This window comes from Acomys russatus, chromosome 21, assembly GCF_903995435.1.
Source record: "Acomys russatus chromosome 21, mAcoRus1.1, whole genome shotgun sequence".
NCBI lineage: Eukaryota > Metazoa > Chordata > Mammalia > Rodentia > Muridae > Acomys > Acomys russatus.
Window position 1 is genome coordinate 27552159 of NC_067157.1, and position 19378 is coordinate 27571536.

At 38.9% G+C, this 19378-nt stretch overlaps 1 protein-coding gene across 1 annotated transcript in view; it reads left to right on the top strand.

Moving 5' to 3' along the window:
• Positions 1-19378, top strand: part of Lama2 (laminin subunit alpha 2) — a 570793-nt gene that overhangs the window by 365828 nt on the left and 185587 nt on the right. Inside the window, 3 exon segments of the mRNA XM_051164111.1 lie at positions 3396-3576; positions 8136-8272; positions 18216-18452. Of these exon segments, the coding sequence (XP_051020068.1) occupies positions 3396-3576; positions 8136-8272; positions 18216-18452 (555 nt within the window).

Here is a 19378-nt window from a genome sequence, read left to right on the forward strand (position 1 = left end):
AGTGCAGCCTCAGCAGGCAGGTGCACCATCAGAAGGACCAATCGCGGAGAGCGCAGCGGGTGCTGGGGTCTCCTCGGAGGTGGGGTTCCACCGGCTCCAGTGGGTGTCCTCGCGGAGCCTATCGGGCCCCTGTGCCGGTAGGCACTGCATGGCTGTGTGGGCATGCTGTGTTCCTGGGCTGCAGCTGGCCTGGGGACCTTTTACCAAATAATTTTGATTGCTAAGTGTGCAAATTGGTCGCTAAGTGTGCAAACAGCAAACGCAGAACGTAGATACTGCCTGACTAAAGCCTTGTCTTTTAAAAATTGGAGTTTTGTATGCTTTTAGGCACCAATGTGGTGCACACACATACATGTAGCCAAAACTCCCATACAACATAAAGTAAAATATTTTTGAAAGTATTTCTATGGACAAATCAAATAAAAACTTAGTTAAAGAGAACTCAAGATATCAAAAGTGACTTTTTCTGGAGAATTAAGAGTAGTAAAGGAATGGGAGTCTGACATTTCATTTTAACTAAGATTTTGCTAATTTCCCCTTAGTGATTTTGTTCAGGTGCGCACCAGACATGAGAAACATATTCTCATTCTTTAAATGCACAACAGACACAAACTAAAGAAAACCTCACTATCAAAATGTACTGCCCCATTGGGCGGCTCATAGCCAGCCAGCCACCTGTGACCATAGTTCCAGAGTGTTCCACACCCTCTTATGGAATTCCCAGCATCTGTGCTCATGAATGCACACACACATATGCAAACACACACATACACACACATACATACATAAATACACATATCCACAGACATATACACACATGCATACATATATACACATACACAAATATCCACAGACACATACACACATGCATACATATATACACATACACACACAAACACATATACCTTCACATACAAACACAAACACACACACATACATATATACACACAAACACACATATACATATATATACACACATATACAAATACACACACATACACATACATGCATATATACACATACATGCACACAAACACACATTTACACACATACACATATATACTCACACACAGAGTTAAAAATAAGGCACATACGAAGCAACATGCAACTATTAGATTTGACTACTGCCCCAAGTGAGAGTTACCGGTGAGCATCCGCCAGACCACCAGTGAGGATGGAGAGGGAGCTCTTCCGTGTATTCGTGTTTCCGTGTGATTTCAGTTACAGAATACATGTGTTAGCCCCTATATCTATGTGCTGGAGAGGTTTCCTTTGTTTTTGAAATAGACTTTTGAGTACCAAGTTTATTAAAATTTTATTAGTAAAGTTTGGTAGCTTTATTTAGATGTAATTCAGCCTTTAAAACTACATTGTACAAATATTAGAAAGGGATGGTAACATTTTGTTTTGTAAATTTCTTAAATAACTAATTTTGGAATTTTAAAATGATAACTGTGATTTAGAAATCCAATTCACATTTGTTGGATTTGCCCATTAGTGAAATGTGCATGTCTATACATACAAATGTATGTTTCTAAATGCAGATGACACAGGACCTAAGATGATTGCACAGCCCTGTCTTTGCAACTGAGCTTAGCATATGAAGAAATTCATAATACAATAACATATGGAAAATTTTACACCTATAATTCAGGTTTTTCAAATTAAATAGAGTGAGCCAATGAGATGGCTGAGTGGTAAAAAAAAAAAAAAAAAAAAAAAAAAAAAAAAATGCCTGTTGTGCCAGCCTGTCACCCTGCCCTGCGCTCGATCCTCAGAACCCACTGTGGAAGCACCGACTCACAAAAGGTTCTTTTTCCCACAGGCACATGTACACATTCTCAGACTCAGGGCATAATCATACACTCCATGTTAATTACAGTAGCACACAAATATTGTTTCTACATTGCTTCCAAAAAAAATCACTAAAGCACACTATCATTTAGTCACTTTTGCAATCCATGTCTTTCTTTGTCTGGTGTGTGTGTGTGTGTGTGTGTGTGTGCTATTGTACATTTTGTAATTGTAATCATAGTCGAGATAATGTGTATGCTGCTTTTTAGAATTTTTACTTGACCTGGGAATCACAAATGTATTTCCTATCATTAAAACTGCTTCAAAATAGATTTTGTTTAATTGCCTCTTGTTTTATCATGTTAATTTACTATAATTTAATTTATTCAGTGCCTCTCTAACATTAAGCATTTTACATTGAAATGATTTTTTGAATAAAATATGTTTTACTTTTGCTTTATATAGGTGAATTCAATTTCAAAAGTATGACTTATGGTACTGCTATATACTTTCTACTTTAATATGAAATTTGAATTATAAGTAGAATTTAAAATAAAGCCAGCAGTAAAAATTAACATGATTATCACACTCAATCAACTCATTGTACATTTTAAACAATACACCTATTCTTAGCTAGTAATATTAAATCTAATTCTCAGTGTAATTTTAATTTCTCAAATTTATTTCTAATATTGCTAATAATAATATTAAAAATATAATGAAGCTTATTCATTTCTCTTTGGGTGATTCCCAATAAATGGCAAGATTAATTTTTACCAAGAAGTAATTATGAATCTAATTTTCCAAAATACAAATTATTTTGACAAAGAACTAATTACTGAGAGTAATTTTCCAGATTAGAATGCCATAATAATGTGACATACTCTATATTTATACAAGAAAAGTGGCGTGATTTAAGTAGAATGTATGCGCTTCACTTTTCTAGTAGTTACGATAATTCCTGAACCCACCAGTCTTTCTAGTCCTAGTTACCCTGGGCCCTGATAATGTGTATTTCAAGAATGTCGTCTAAGCTACTAACACCGGGCTGGGTGGGAGGATGAGGTGGTCGGGGTGGATATGGGACCCACAGCTTCCTGCTTGGATGGAAGGCATGGCTTTACCTTTCTAATATAGTGCATTGATTTTGTTTCCTCCAAAGCCTGTTTCCACGGCTAGAATACTGAATATTGAAAAATATTCCAAACAAGCACAGGTAGTCCGAAAACTCTGAAAGCAGGTGATTTAGTATATTAACAGTAAAGCGAGTAAAATTTTAAATTAAAACCAGAAATGTAATGCATAATCTATTTCACACTGCTTTTGGAACCAAGGAAGATTATAGAAAAAAGCTCCAAGACTATAAGATAGAAAAAACCTAGTGACTATTGGGATAGTTAATTTTGATGACATCCAGAAGAAATTATACTTTTCATTTTGTCAAGAGAAAAAGAAAATCCATTGATGAACAGACAGTAGTCAATGCTGCCAGAGAGCCTAGTGACCCATGGGCCCCTCACTACCAACTGACACTGTGGGTATCACTTCAGGGTGAGGTAACTTCTTGAGATTTACTAGTTTTCTTTTCTGTTCCATGCCAGCCGGAAACCTTTGGCCTGCAACTGGGAAGGGGGTGTCTCCCCTGCAACTGCAATTCCTTTGGGTCAAAATCGTTTGACTGCGAAGAAAGTGGGCAGTGCTGGTGCCAGCCTGGAGTAGCAGGGAAGAAATGTGACCGCTGTGCCCATGGCTACTACAACTTCCAAGAAGGAGGCTGTACAGGTCTGTGAGACTAACGTCCCGTACCTTGTAACACTTTGCTCTGTTAAAGGAAAGGCATGTTGAAAACGCATATGTGATGCCGAATATTGAAAGTAATAGGTGTTTTTTTTTTTAATAATAAATGAGTGGAACACGGTGCAGTTGGAAACAGTGCCCTGCGTGTTACCATGTTTACAAGTACTGAACAACTATCAGCCATTCCTAATCCACATGTGCCCTATGGCCTGCACCCTCCATTTCTATAGCTTCAAATTCCAATGTTCATGGGCTTTGGTGCCTTGAGCTTAAACTCTTTTTCAGACCAAGACATCTCAACTTCTCCTACCACAAAACGAACACAAGATGTTTTCTTTTTGCTTGTTTTCTGGTACAAAAGCGTTAGTTGATCAGAGTTGCCTCAGAAACCTTGACCTTCCGAGAGAGAAACAAGTTGGGTCCTGGTATTTAGTTCACAGGGAAATGCAGATTGGAGTTTATAACACAATTCCCTGAAAGAATGTTTTCCTATGAACCGAATACACACACACACACACACACACACACACACACACACACACACACACACACACACACATACACACACACACACACACACACACACAGAAAGAGAGGGAGAGAGAGAAAGAGACAGAGAGAGAGAGAGAGAGAGAGAGAGAGAGAGAGTTAATTACCACACCAGAAGTGAAAGTAAAGATTGAAATAAGCCTTGACCCATGTATCACTAACTTAGGATCGACACTATTCCAACAGTCACAACATGAATTGCGCCTCTGTTTTCTAAGTTCATTTGCTGACAGGTGTCGCCTCTGTACTGCATTCCCAGCACCACAGCAAGATTTTAAAATGCTATCGTTAGCTATTGTAGCAAATTCACATGCGACTCGAGAGAATATTTCAACGTGTTTAAAGAACCAGTACCTTTGAGACTGTCTCCTCAAGTTTAGGCATATGGCTTTTATCAGAAAGAAAGTCATTTTGATTCATTTGTGATATGATAGAGATCTTCTAAGAACCATGTGTGATCTCTGGGCTAATATCTGCAAACACTAGAAATTATAAAGAACCCACTTAAAATATTCTGATCTGTAAGTAAAAGTCTCATTCACATCTTAACACGGTATGAATTAATGCAAAGCCATCTAAGTTAGGGATTCTGTTTCTGTGATGCAACGCTGTGATCAAAAGCAACTGATATAACAAAGGGTTTTATTTCAGTTTACAATCCTTAGATCGCACTGCATCACTAAGAAAAGTTAGAGCATCTGCTTCGATCTGCTGCTGGGTAGAGCCTCTCAGAGGACAGCTATCACAGCCAAACATTGGCAAAGCTTACGGAGTCTTGTGGAAAGGTGGGGGGAAAGATAGAAAGACCCAGAGGGAACAGAAGCTCCACAAGAAGACCAACAGAGCCAACTAACCAGGGCACAGAGGGGCTGGCAGAAACTGAAGCAACAACCAAGGGCCATGCATGGACTGGACCTAGTCTGCCTACACATGTGTGCCTGATAGGCAGCTGGGTCTTCATGTGGGCCCCCTCATAAGGGGAGCATGGCTGTCTCTGACATGGACTCCATTGCCTGCTTTTTTATCTCGCCCCCCCCCGTACCCCCGCTGGGCTGCCTTGCCAGGCCACAGGGGGAGAGGACACTTAGTCCCACTGTGACTCTATAAGCTGGGGTGGGTGAGTGGGTAGGGATCCCGTTTTCTGAGAAATAAGGGGAGGGGGCATGGGGAAGAGGGAGGGAGAGTGGGATCAGAGGAGAGGAAGGAATGAGCTACCATCGAGATGGAAAGTAAATTAATTAGTTAATTAATTAAAGGAGGGGGGGGAGTCAGAGCAGGGGCTCAAGGCAGGAACCAGGAGGTGGGAGCTGATGCAGAGGCCATGGCGGAGTATCACCTTATGGTTTGTTCTTCATGGCTTATACAGCCTGCTCTCTCATATACTGTGGACCACCGGACTAAGGGTGGCAATGTCCACGTCAATATGGGCTCAACCTTCAATCAAGAAAATTTCCCACAGGCTTGCCCACAGATTAGTATGTTGAGGGTATTTTCTCAATTGAGGTTCTCCCAACTAATCTTAGTCTGTGTCAAGTTGACAAAACAAAAAACAAAAACCCCAAACAACAACAACACACAAACAAACAAACAAAAACCAACCTATTGAGCACAGGGCCTATTGTACATTTACAGAAATCTACCAACACACATTATTAATAAAATTAAGTGTATTTAAAATTATAAAGTGCTGATAACTTGCCAAAATGCAAAGTTAATTGCATTGCAAGATGGAGAAACAGAGCAGACAAGAGCAAAAATCAGACTGGGTAAGATAATGATGGTGTATAAATTAGTTTTTTCATGTCTCTTACCAAGGGCCTGACAATGGGAACTTAAGGCAGTGTTTATTTTGGCCCATATCTTGAGGATATATTCTATCCTAGTGGTCACGGCAACAGGAGTGTGTCAGGAGAAGAGACATGAGTGATAGTATTCAACTTGCTTTCTCTGTTTCTCTTTATACTTGGCATGGGATGCCAGGCTGTGGAGATGCCGGGCTGTGGAGTGATGCCAGCTTAGCCTTACTTCCTTATTTAGCCCTCACTAGAAACTCCCTCATGGACATGCGTGGAGAGCCACAGTGACTGCAAGAATGAGTCTTTCAGATTAAGACTATTCCTCACACCACACAGCCTATATGAATCTAGTGTTGGCAGCTCACTGTATGATCATGGCTATATGGCTTGAGCATGCTTTCTCTCTGCAAAGTTCATCTTTTCCCTTAAGATATCAAAAGTCTCTATGTCAAGAGGATTCGTAGGAATCCACTGAGGCTTTAGAGGAATGGCAGTGCCATGTTTCTTGCCATTATCTTTATGAACATTTTCAGCTGTAGTACACATTGCAATTTGGCAGGAAAAAAACCTAAACCATTACTGAGATCTTCCTGTCTTTGGTTACACTGAGGTTCTACATCGACAGTTTCTATTTTCAAATAACGATCCAAACTGTTTCAACAAGTCTTAGCACATAAATTTAAACAGGATATTTTTTTCTGCTCAATACATTTCATATGTAAATAAATCTATCAGCTTAATATTAGTAAGAACAATAACTGGCATTTATTCAGCACTTACTCTGTGTCAAGCCTTGTGCTAAAACGTTTACAGCTGGTATAAAATATTATAATTATGATCCTTTAAATTGTAACTTAACCAAACACCTAAAGGACTCAGTTAAAATAATTTAACCATCAGCTAACCAATTAAAAGCTTTCCTACAACATTGATTTTTCAATTTGAATTCAAAAATATGTGGTGTTTGTTTTCTTGCAATAATTTATTTTAAGCTAAGCACTACTTATAATTGTATTCTTATCAGTTGGATCAAGCCTACACAATAAGTGACATGTATCTCTTCTTGGAGTTGGCACGAAAGATCTTTTCAAACTTAATTCTTATTATTCTTTGAGAATATACAAGAAGTTGGGAGTTCATAATTTTATAATACCTTTAGAGTGAGAAGAAACCTTTGAAATTAAAGTACTAAGTCAGGTAGTAAGAAAAATTTAGACATAATTATGCTTTAAAAGTTTTACAATGGAATTATTTTTAAATACATATAAAACTGAAATATGCTGTGTTTTTAACATCTATATACATGATGCACCAGATGTGGGATGTTAGGTTTGCTGGTTATATTGAAAATCAATCATTGCTAGGAAGAAAAAGATAAAATTTTTACAGCAATGAAAAGTGTTAGTAAGCTTGAAATCAATACAAGAAGTTAACCAACCTAATCCCTGTTAGACTCTAGGACAAACCCCCTAACCCTGACTCCACCCCTACTCAACAGGAAACAGTCCTTGAAGGCACCCTCCCTTTCCCCTTATATTCCCTTGGGGTACAGAACAAAGGGCTGATGGCCTACAAGCCTCAGGGGAGCCAGGAAACTGAACAGGAACCTTGACAGGCTGATAACCTCAGCAGGTAGTTAGGGACCTCCTGACAAGAAGGCAGACATACCCAGTTCCTTTGGGATTTACAGCATTGAGACTGCAAGGAGACAAACCTTAGAAGGAATCTTCTACCCCCCAAATTTCCTCCTCTGCCCAATAAAAAACCCCAAGCTCCCCAGGCCTCAACGTACAGAATGTCCACTCCCTTAGACAGATAGAAGCCCTAGTTGTTCTAATTAAAAAAAAAAAAAATTGGGTTCTAAAGATCTTTAAATGAAATAAATACATGAACAAAAACATTTGACTTTATAATATGTAGGTAAAAGATAAATAGTTAAGAGAAAATTGGTGATACTGCCGCTCTCCTTCTTTATGATTAATAGAAAAATTAAAGATGCTAAAACTGAAATTACTAAACAAAACGCAACCTTTTTGTGAAGTATACCATACGGTATAAATAACAAGGTACATACATTCCGCCTATACACACATGGATTCTTAAACATAATATTAAAAATGAGAAGAAGCAAATGGATACAGTAAGAACCTGACATTTTATATCTGACTCACCTTTGCTTTCTCTCTTTTCCATGCGAAGCTTGTGACTGTTCCCATCTTGGCAACAATTGTGACCCCAAAACTGGCCAATGCATTTGCCCTCCCAACACCACTGGAGAAAAATGCTCTGTGTGCGTTCCCAACACCTGGGGCCACAGCATTGTCACTGGCTGTAAGGTGAGTGGATCGCAGTTGTGGTCTGATCATTTTCTTACAGAGTTGCCATTCAGCTCAGGTCTGTATATCTCAACCCAACACCACACCACAAAATAACATGGAATTATCAAAGAGTATCTTAAACACTCTGGCCCTTGTTTTTCATCTTACTGTGGCAGAGACATTTATTAGTTGGATTCATGATGCCTACAAAAATAGAAGGGAAACAGCAAATAAACCTATAACAAAACCTCAGACAACTATTTCATTCTTAGACATAACAAAATACATCTGTAAAACAAAAGGGACTAAAACATTGATTTGCCAAAATCCTGTTAAAAATTGTGCCAAATTAATTTGGTTTTAGTATTCTCTGTAGCTTGGAAACAGCCTCATGTTCCCCCTGTGGATAGACCATAGAAAATGTTAGAACCAGACTCCTGCTTAGCATCATCAGGGAAGACTCCGCCACGAGACTGCTATAGACATGTTCAGCAAAGACGCCACGGGCAGGACCCTGTGGCTTCAGAGAGGTTGTGGTGTGGGCTTCAGTATAGACACTTTAAGCTTACCTGAATGTTCCTTTTGGAGGTACCAGGGACAAGGCTTAAGATTGATTTCTAGGCTCTAGTCTGGACAGAGGAGCAGAAAGCACACAACTCATTCCCATAGGATTCTCAGGGAAAGGAGCAGTTTCAGGAAAGCAAGTGTTTGGGATGGTTTGGTTATTTGTTGTTTGTTTTCTTTTTTCATTAAACACTTATTAAATGAGATGGAAACTCATGTATTTAAACTAAAGTCCAAGTGGATCAAAGACCTCAACCTAAAACCAGATACACTAAATATGTTAGGGGAAAAAAAGTGGGAAAAAGCCTGGGACTCATTGGCACAGGAGACAGCTTCCTAAACAGAATGGCAACAGCTCAGGCTCTAAGATCAACAATTAATAAATGGGATCTCATGAAACTGAAAAGCTTCTGTAAGGCAAAGGACACTGTCAACAGAACAAAATGACAGCCTACAGATTGGGAAAATATCTTCACCAACCCTTCATCAGACAGAGAGGTAATATCCAAAATATATAAAGAACCTAAGAAACTAAATACCAAAAAAAAAAAAAAAACAAAAAAAAAAAAAAAAAAAAAAAAAAACTTAAATAATCCGATTAAAAAGTGGCGACAGAGTTAAACAGAATTGTCAACAGAAGAATCTCAAATGGCCAGGAAGCACTTAAAGAAATGCTCAATGTCCTTAGTCATCAGGGAAATACAAATTAAAACAACTCTGAAATTCCATCTTACACCTATCAGAATGGCTAAGATCAAAAACTCAAGTGACAGCACATGCTGGCAAGGATGTGGAGAAAGGAGAACACTCCTCCATTGCTGGTGGGAATGCAAACTTGTACAACCACTGGGGAAATCAATCTGGTGCTTCCTCAGGAAATTGGGACAAGTGCTACCTCAAGACCCAGCTATTCCACTCCTGGGCATATACCCAAAAGATGTTCGACCACACAACAAGGATACTTGCTCAACTATGTTCATAGCAGCTTTATTCATAATAGCCAGGATCTGGAAATAACCTAGATGTCCCTCAGCTGAAGAACGGATAAAGAAAACATCCATTTTCACAGTGGAATACTACTCAGCTATTAAAAACAAGGAAAGCATGAAGTTTCCAGACAAATGGATAGAAGTAGAAAAGATCATCCTGAATGAGGTAACCCAGACCCAGAAAGTCTGGCAAGATAAACATACCACAATCCAAAGACCCAAAGAAGCTGAGTAACAAGGAGCGCCCAAAGGAGGTTCCTTGCATCTCACTCAGAACGGGAAACAGAATAGACAGAGAAAGTAGATCTAGAGAGGGAACTGGGTAGGAGAGGGTGTGAGGAGGAAAAAGAGGGTGGAGACCAGATGTTGGGAAAGCTGGGGTGGGAGTGGAGAGGGCTAAGAGAGAGAAGGAAAACGGAGGGGAGAACATCTCTGAGATAGGCTGCAGACCTGCGGCAGGGTATGCTCCTGGAAGGAAATGGGGGGTGACTCTAGCTGAGACTCTTAGCAGTGTGGAACATGGACACGGAAGTAGCTACCTTCTTGCCAGGCAGACTCCTAATGAAGGAAAGGAAACACTAACTTACCCATACATTCTTCTACCCAAAATTTACCTGCCTATAAGATGTGCAGTGATAAAGATAGAGTGGGGATTAAAGGAATGTCCAACGAATGCCTGGCCCAACCTGAGACCTACCTGAAGGTAGAGAGGCAACCCCTGACACTATTAAGGACACTCTGCTATTCTTGTAGGCAGGAGCGTAGCATAACTGTCCTCTGAGAGGCTCAAACCAGCAGCTGATCGAAATAGATGCTGAAACTCTCAACCAAACCTGGGGCACAGCCCGGGGAGTCGTTTGGAAGGGTGGGGGTAAAGATAGAAGGACCCAGAAGGGATAAGAACACTACAAGAAGACCAACAGGGCCTTACAGAACCTGAAGCACCAACCAAAGAGCATATGCATGGTCTGGATATAAGCCTCCTGCACATGCATAACTGATGGGCAGCTCAGTCTTCATGTGTCCCCTAGTAAGTTGAGCAGGAACTGTCTCAGACATGGACTCTACTGCCTGCTTTTGGAACCCTTCCTCCTAGCAGGGCTACCTTGTCTGGCCTTAGTGGGAGAGAATACACATTGGGTGGGTTGAAATGGGGATGGGGAGCTCCTCTTTTCTGAGGAGGGGGCAAAAGGGAAGAGGGTGGGATGGTGGGGCCAGGAGGAGAGGAGAGAAGGAGAGGGGCCTGTGGTCAGAATCTAAAGTGAATAAATAAACTTAAAAAAAACTCATTTGCTTAAAGTGAGATGAGCCTTTCCCAGTGATTGTGATAAATTAACCATTTCTTGTGGCCCTTGGAAATCAGCTCTTCTTCACAGTCCTGGCACTACTGTGTTGTGTTACTTTCTAATTGTGTAATTTACTGATTTCCTTGTCTCTTTGAAAATAAGATAATGCTTCTATGTTTTGTTTTATTGCCATGAGGAGAGTGAATTTGATTTGCCTTCCACCCCTTAGTGTGATGCTTTTGTAGTTTACCCATCATAGTACATACATTAAAAGTTTGTTCTATATAGTTTCTTGACAATAATACTTTGTATGTTTTATTGTAACCCACTTATCTGTTTATATTGATAGGCATTTTGGAGCATCTTCTAGTAATCTTGCTATGAACATTAGTGTAGGAATTGGCAGTATATTCATAAACCATAAATTCTAATTTCTCTTAAGAACACCCCACATTTTTGCCAACACTGACAGTTCTACTTTAATTATTTACTTGGTTGTGTATTCCTATTATCTTTGCAATTCTTTAATGGTAAACAGTGGAAGAAATTGTGTTGCTTATTTAATCAGCCATTTGCCATTTCTGTATATTCTTTTAAGAAGTTGTTACAAATCTTGCTAACTTTTTTCTGAGAACATTTTTTCATTAATAAAATTAATTATGAGTTTTGTGTATACTAAATACATGTTCTTTAACCCACACATACACACATGCACACATACAAACCAAGAATATAACTTGCTTTGTACTTAGTATCCTTATCTAATTTTTATATGTATGAACAAGGTTTTTTTGTATCATTTCTTTTCTAGATACTGTTTCTTACATTTTTCCTTGGGACAATCTGCTGGCCTAACTCTAAAGATTTTTCCTGTGTTTTCTTTGCAAATTCGCATTCCAATTGGACATCAGTTGTTGTCTAATGAGAGATAATTAAGTTTACTTTGTTATGGCTAATTTTTCCAACATCATTTGTTGAAAAGATTCCCTTCCTATTGAATTAGCTTGGTTCCTTTGTTAGAGTAGTTGGTCTCCGTGTTCATGATTTCTGGACTTTTCTATTTTCTTATATAAGTGTTGTAATTACTGTGGTTTCCTAGCAAGGGATGCATCGTATTATAAGCTCTCTAGCTATAGTTCTCATTCCCAGTATTTTTGAGACTTTTAGATAAGACATATTAAATATTTTGTTGTATTTCTTTAAGAAGTGTTGGAATTTACCCAACACTGTTTATTCACTGACTATTTGGACCCTTACAAATCTTGCTTTTATGTTTTCATAGGGAAGATGCTAAAAGCCCTCAAGTCTGGGGCGAGTGAGCCTCCCTCTGGCCCTTCTGATAACTCAATCTGCTGTTGAATTCCTCCTATCTTATAATCAGAACTGTTGAAAGTCTAAGGATTCTGTGAGATCTACAACTGTTTCATCCTAGGTGTCTTCAGTGCGTCACTGTCTCCGAGCAGTTTCATTTCTTCCCTGTGCACATCCAGATTCAACCGAAGGCTCACACAGTCTCCTACATAGCTCTAGAATTCTCACTGTAAAACTCTCATTCTGAGGACATTATGTTTGTCCCTGCAAATCTTAGCTTCTTCAGATTTTCAAAGCAAGTACCATTTGTCTCTCAGCTCAGCTGCTTTCTGCGCCTTTGTTTGGTTTGCTTTCTTTCTGGTGCTACAGCCTGGAAGCTGCCTCCACTCACAGCCTCCTTTCTTTCTCTTTGCTCCAGAATAATAGCTCTCTGCTTCATTATCAAATGTTCTAAAGAGTTTTGTCCCTTTTTTGTTTTTGGTTTTATGATTTAATGATTAAATACAAAATAAGGTTTTTTTTTTTTTTTTTTAAATAAGTAAGGGTTTGGGAGTGCATATGCGTGTGTGCATGTGTGCGTGTGTGAAATGTAAAAGGTTCAGGTAAGATGAGAATCAAACTGTACCTACTGGGTTTAAGCAGTAAATAAGGACATTTTAACAGATGGTAAGATTGTTCCAGTCAGTCACACTGAGTTCAAGTAAAGTGAAGGGTGACAACAAAAAGGTGGTCTTTTTAGCCCTGTAACATTGCCCTGTAGGCTGATGGTAGATATATTCTCGATTGAGTGGGTAGGAAGCATTTAGGAGTGCATGGCCCCCCATCTTGAAGTGAGCAGATATGGACAGTTGGTGGGTTCTAGGGAGAGGAAGAAGGGTCAGTTTTATTTGTGACTCTCCATAGGCTGTCCATGCTCTGGCGGCTGGCCAACACCAGGAGTTATATTATTGGCACAAATTGGAGCTGATGGGTTATTTTAAAAGCTAAAAAGAGAGCACATAGTTAAGGAAGTCTGGGAAGAATTAGCAGACAGACTTGAGGATAAATATGATTAAAAATACATTTTTCAAAATTCTGAAGTCATAAAAATGTAAAATCAGGTGAATACTGGCCTAGAATGCCTTGACCTCCAAAAGAATTAAAGTATTAATAAATGTTTAGGGAGGTTCAGACATCTGGCTTCAATATGTGACTAGAGAGAATAAACACTAGACAGGACATTCATTTTCTTACTTCTTTGGTATTATTAAGTTTGACATTCTATGGTGCTACAATTTAAGAAACAATATCTTTTCTAATAATTTGAAAGTTTTTCTTGAATATGAACAATGGTCTAAGGTTCTAAATGACTTTTTAAAGTCAAACCTAAATATCTACTTTACCACTTGGAATTGTTTAAGAAAAAAATTCCTGGGAATATATGCTCTCCACAAGAAGAGCCAAATGTTAATGAAATTTTTGAAATTGAAGCTGATTCTTTACCATCTGTAAATAAATCAGGCAGGGAAATAACTTAATGTCTATAAAAAGTTATTTTGGGAGCATTCTTTTACTGGCCACTGGATAAACATTTTATTGGTTGAAAATTTAATTGAATTTTATCACTTTGAACTATTGTTTTTTTTTTTTTTAATCTAAATTTCTGAGTACCTTCATATTTTGCTTTTAGGAGGATTTATAAAGATCTCCCTAATGTGGCTATTAGAAACTATCTGTGAGGAAACATTCTACTATTTAAAAACTTGCATGAGTATAACTTAAAGCCATATTGATTTCAGATGGAGAGACACTCTCTCTCTCTTAGCCATGGAGAATTGGCCTGAGTGGAGGTTGGGCACATGCGTTATTGGAGCTGCCACAGTGGGAGAATGTCGAACCTGCCACTATTCACCAACAGAGGAAAGGCGAACAAATCCTTCACTGCTAAACAAACATTACATCTAATTATAATTTAAGCTTGATATTAGATATGGCGCTATCTAAACATACAGTTAATTGTCTCATTTATTCCCACAGTAACTTCTCAAATAAACTTCCTGATTAGGATCCATCCCAAAGTCTATTTGTACTGTCAGCAACTCCTAAAGAACTAGTTATCTGACTGTACACAACAAATTGGTTAGAAGACGTTTCATATTTTGTTATCTAAAAATAAGGATGTTTTCTGTCCCATGGTTGTAGTTTCCATACCATACTATTATTTTCTCTCTGATTGTTTTAAGTGAGTCCATACCTACACTAAATGAAATTGGCAAAAATAAGGTAAAAGTCTGTGAACAACTAAATTATCCTGACTTTGAAAATTCATTCTACATCTAATATCCTTTAATGGTAAGTTATGAGAGGGTCGTTGTATGAATCAGGATTCTCTGAAAGAATAGAACGAGTAGGAAGAATATGAATATATACGTATATTAAAGGGAGATTTGTTAGATTGACTTAGAGGATTTGGTCCAGGTAGTCCAAGCAATGGTTCTATGACAAAGGAAAACAGAGAACCCTGTAGGATGCTCTGCCCATGCTCAGCAGTCCCACTCTGGCTCCAGTGGCTTGGAGGCTTCCTGGAAAGCTATTGCTCTGCAGTCTACATTGGAACATCAACAAATATGCCTTTAATACCAGTGAAGAAATGGCTAAAAAATAGGACAGGTGAAATTGTCACCAAGAGTGAGCTGCAAGCAGGCAAAAAGCAAAGCTTTCTTCTTCTGTGTCCTCTTAGGTGGGCTGCCACAAGGAATAGCCCAGATTTATGGTGGGTCTTCTTGTTTTGAGAGCTTTAGGAAAACAGTCACAGGAGAGCCCAGTTTAGGCGTTAGTTTATTCAAGATGTAATCTAGTTGATAATAAAGATTAGCCCCCAGAGTTGTGGTAATAGATTATTCTGCGTCTTAGACATTGTTTGTTAGAAGCCCCTTCTTGCCTCCCCTCTCCCTCCAGGAAGAAAGCATTCTGTTGAGTTGTAAGCCCACCCTTGCTTTACCAATGGGCAGTCTTGAATATCCCTATACCCCACTTCTAAATTAGGGAAAGGTACATCTGGCTTTCTCCTTGACGTTCTTACCAGTCTGCAGCCTCCTGAGGAACATACTTATCCTGACCTCTGCCCTGCCACTTAGCTGTGATTGGGCAAATGCAAAAACCTCTGAAAACTTCTTCTTCTTCTTCTTCTTCTTCTTCTTCTTCTTCTTCTTCTTCTTCTTCTTCTTCATTATCTGTGAAATAATACAAAATTGTCTTCCATGGAACATTCATGATATCCTTTGTCTGGTCCTTGCAGCATCTCTATGAGCTGATCACTGTGTCATTTCTTAAGGATAGGAACACCAGGTGCACTGGGAGGTGAATTTACCTGCCTCGGGCTATATGGTAGATAAGTGGCAGCCACAAGCAAGGTATAAGTCTAAATGTATAATTGCTCCACTGTACACTGGATCGTTGAGAGAATAAAATGGCATGTTTGTGTGATGGGGTAGGGATGAGAGTGTGAAGATGTTCATATAATTCCAGGCACATAATCAACTCTCAATAGCTTATTTATATTTAAATTTTAATTAAATTTAATAATTAAATTCCCATATTTGGAAGAAAGGAATACATTTTTAAAGGTTTTGTTTTTGCTTGATTTTTTTGTCTTTACCTTTTGTTTATATTTTAATGTTGTGTTTAGTATAATTTTAAAAAATGGAAAGTGAAAGCCAGCCTCCTCCCGCACCCCTCAAAAAATACAGAAAAAGAAAGAAACCATATTTGTAATATAATAAGAATAATCACAGTTTATGTCACTAGTTTAAGACAACATTTTAAGGAGTCTGCTTAGGTGTGTGCCTGCACACAGGCACACGTGTGGTATGGCATGAGCGTGGAAGTGAGAAGACAGTTCTCTGGAGTCAGTCGCCTCTTGTCAAGTCATTAGGCCTGTGTGCCAGCACTACACTCTACCCAGTGAGCCATCTCATTAGCCCTGAAATAACTCTTAATGGCAATTCTTGTACAGCCTCTTCACAGCATGCAATGAAGATAGGGGGACATAGTTTTCTGTCAGACATGATGGGGTAGCTCAGTACATGCTTGTCCCATAAGCTTGAGGCCCTAACTTTGATCCCCAGCACCCACAGAGATAGCCCGGTTGGTACGGCTACAAGCTCCTGTAATAGACAGTGTCTCAAAAAGTAAGGTGGATACAACTCGAGGAAGAACGCTTGAGGGTAACCTCTGCCATATGCACCAATAGGAGCATGTGCATACAAACTCCAAAGCACACATGCACACATACATATACACACATGGGTGCACATCCAAATTAAATAATGTAATTTAAAATACCTTAGAATAAAACAAAACAACAAATCAAAGCCTATGTTTTCTTTCTTATTTATTTATTTTAAAGAATTTCCCCTATTTTATTGAAAATAGTTTTTCTTTTCTCACATACTATATCCTGATTATGGTTTTCTCTCCCTTTATTTCTCTCAGCTTCTCCCCACCTTCCCCTCCCATCTAGATCTACAACCTTTCTGTTCTTATTAGAAAGCAAACAGACATCTAAGGGATAATAATAAAATTAATATAACAACATAAAACAAAGGCTAACATATTGGAATAGGACAAAACAAACAAACAAACAGAAGAAAAGGAAGTCACAAGAAACAGATCACAACACAGAGGCCCACTAATTTGCATACTCTGGAATCCCATAAAAACACTAAACTGGAAGCCATAATATAGACCCAACTGTAAGGTAAAAGAGAAGGAGGGAAAAATTTTAGATATAAATAAAATTAAATTAAAACTAAGACAAAAAAAAATATCTCCTACAAAACATTATGAGACAGGAAAGCTCTAAAGATGCCACTGAGTTCATTTCCTGTTGGCATCTACTGCTAGACATGTACCTGCCCTTAAGAGTGATTTGTTTCCTCAGTATGGTTTTCATGTTGTGAAGTAGGTCTTAAGTCAGATATTGGTTGGATACTCCTACAAGTTTTGTGCCAGCATTCAGCAGCATATCTTGCAGGCAAGACAACACTGTAGAGCAAAGGATTTTCACTAACTACCTCTGGCAGAGGCTAATATCCAAAATATATAAAGAACTCCAGAAATTAAACACCACCAAACCATATAATCCAATTTTAAAATGGGGTACAGAGCTAAACAGAGAATTCTCAACAGAGGAACATCGAATGGCCATGAAACATTTAAAGAAATAGAAAATGTTCTTAGTTATCAGGGAAATGCAAATCAAAACAACTCTGAGATTCCATCTTACACCTATCAGAATGGCTAAGATTGAAAACTCAGGTAACAGCACAGGCTGGCGAGGATGTGGAGAAAGGGCAATACTCCTCCATGGCTGGCAGAAGTGCAAACTTGTACAACCATTGTGGAAATCAATCTGGTGCTTTCTCAGAAAGTTGGGAATAGTGATGCTGCAAGACCCAGCTCTACCACTCTTGGACATATACCCAAAAGACGTTCTTTCACAGAACAAGGATATTTGCTTAACTGTGTTCATAGCAGCTTTATTCGTAATAGCCAGGATCTGGAAACAACCTAAAAGTCCCTCAACCAAAGAATGGATATGTTTTCTGTCTTATATCATTGTGGTGTCTAGATTATCATCCATTCTCCTACATTCAGGAAGTCTTTTAATGCTTTGTTCACTGATGTGTCCCAAAACACCAAACTCCGACATCACAAAGCATATAATAGGTACATGTGTCATATGTGCACAGTAGAATAGCAACAGTAGGGTTAAAAATGAAAGATGTTCCCTATGCGCTTGTGTCAACGGTTGCTGCTTTTCTCCCACAGGCTTGTAACTGTAGCACAGTGGGATCCTTGGCTTCACAGTGCGATATAAACACGGGCCAGTGCGACTGTCACCCAAAATTCTCTGGTATGAAATGCTCAGAGTGCAACCAAGGCCACTGGAACTATCCCCTCTGCAGTCTCTGTGAGTGCTCCCTTCCAGGGACAGATGCCACAACTTGTGATGCAGAGACAAGGAAATGCTTCTGTAGCGACCAAACGGGACAGTGTACCTGTAAGGTACGTATGTGCGTCTGCTGCTGCAAAGAAACCTCCCCGCCACGTGCTGTAGGTTCTGTTCCTCGCCTTTACTTTCATTCACTGTTGTACTTTTCTTGCTTCTTTAAGCAACACAAACAAACATTCATATCCAGACACAGGTTTCCGTGATGTATGTTCATTGGCACACAGAAACGCTCTGCTTTTCAAGAACTGCTTTCAACTCAAAGCCAACCCTGTTCCCAGTCAATGCACAGGGTATAGGTTCCACAGTGCGTGAAGTTATTTTTCTTTTGTGTTCTCGCTTAAAGAAATGTCTGCATAGTGGGCAGGGCGGACTTCCAGGCACAGTCAGAGAAAAAGCCACAACTGACAACCAAGCTTATTGCAAACCATTTCTCCCGTGGTTAATCTGCAGCCGCTGCACACTGAAGCATACTTAACTCCTATGTAAATTCAGTAACATTCCATCACATGTGAACACTGACATTACAAACAGTGGCTAACTGTGTGAACATTTCAGCCCTCATTAATACTGTTAAATGATGTAGAAAAACAGCCAATTAAAATGGGTAAGAGGAATGGGTTTTTGTCCTTTATATAGCCCTGAAATGAAAAATCAATCCTAGGATAAATGTGGTTAAAACAGTGTCACAGATAGCTTTTCAAGACAAAGTCTATGCAAAGAAAGCCAGAGCAAACAGCCGATTTTAAATCTGAGGCATGAACAAACCATGGTGAATATGACCTCGAATTCATGAAGACCCTAAGTTAAACAGATTATTATGCTCCATTCATAGACAGTATATTATGGTCATATGTTTATATTTCCTGCATGTTGCATATGCTTTATATTAGAGCAGTTTTATCATATGAGAACAAATATATAAATGTGGTGATTCAGTTTCCTGTCTGGGGTTTTTTGTGTTGTTTTGTTTGTTTGTTTT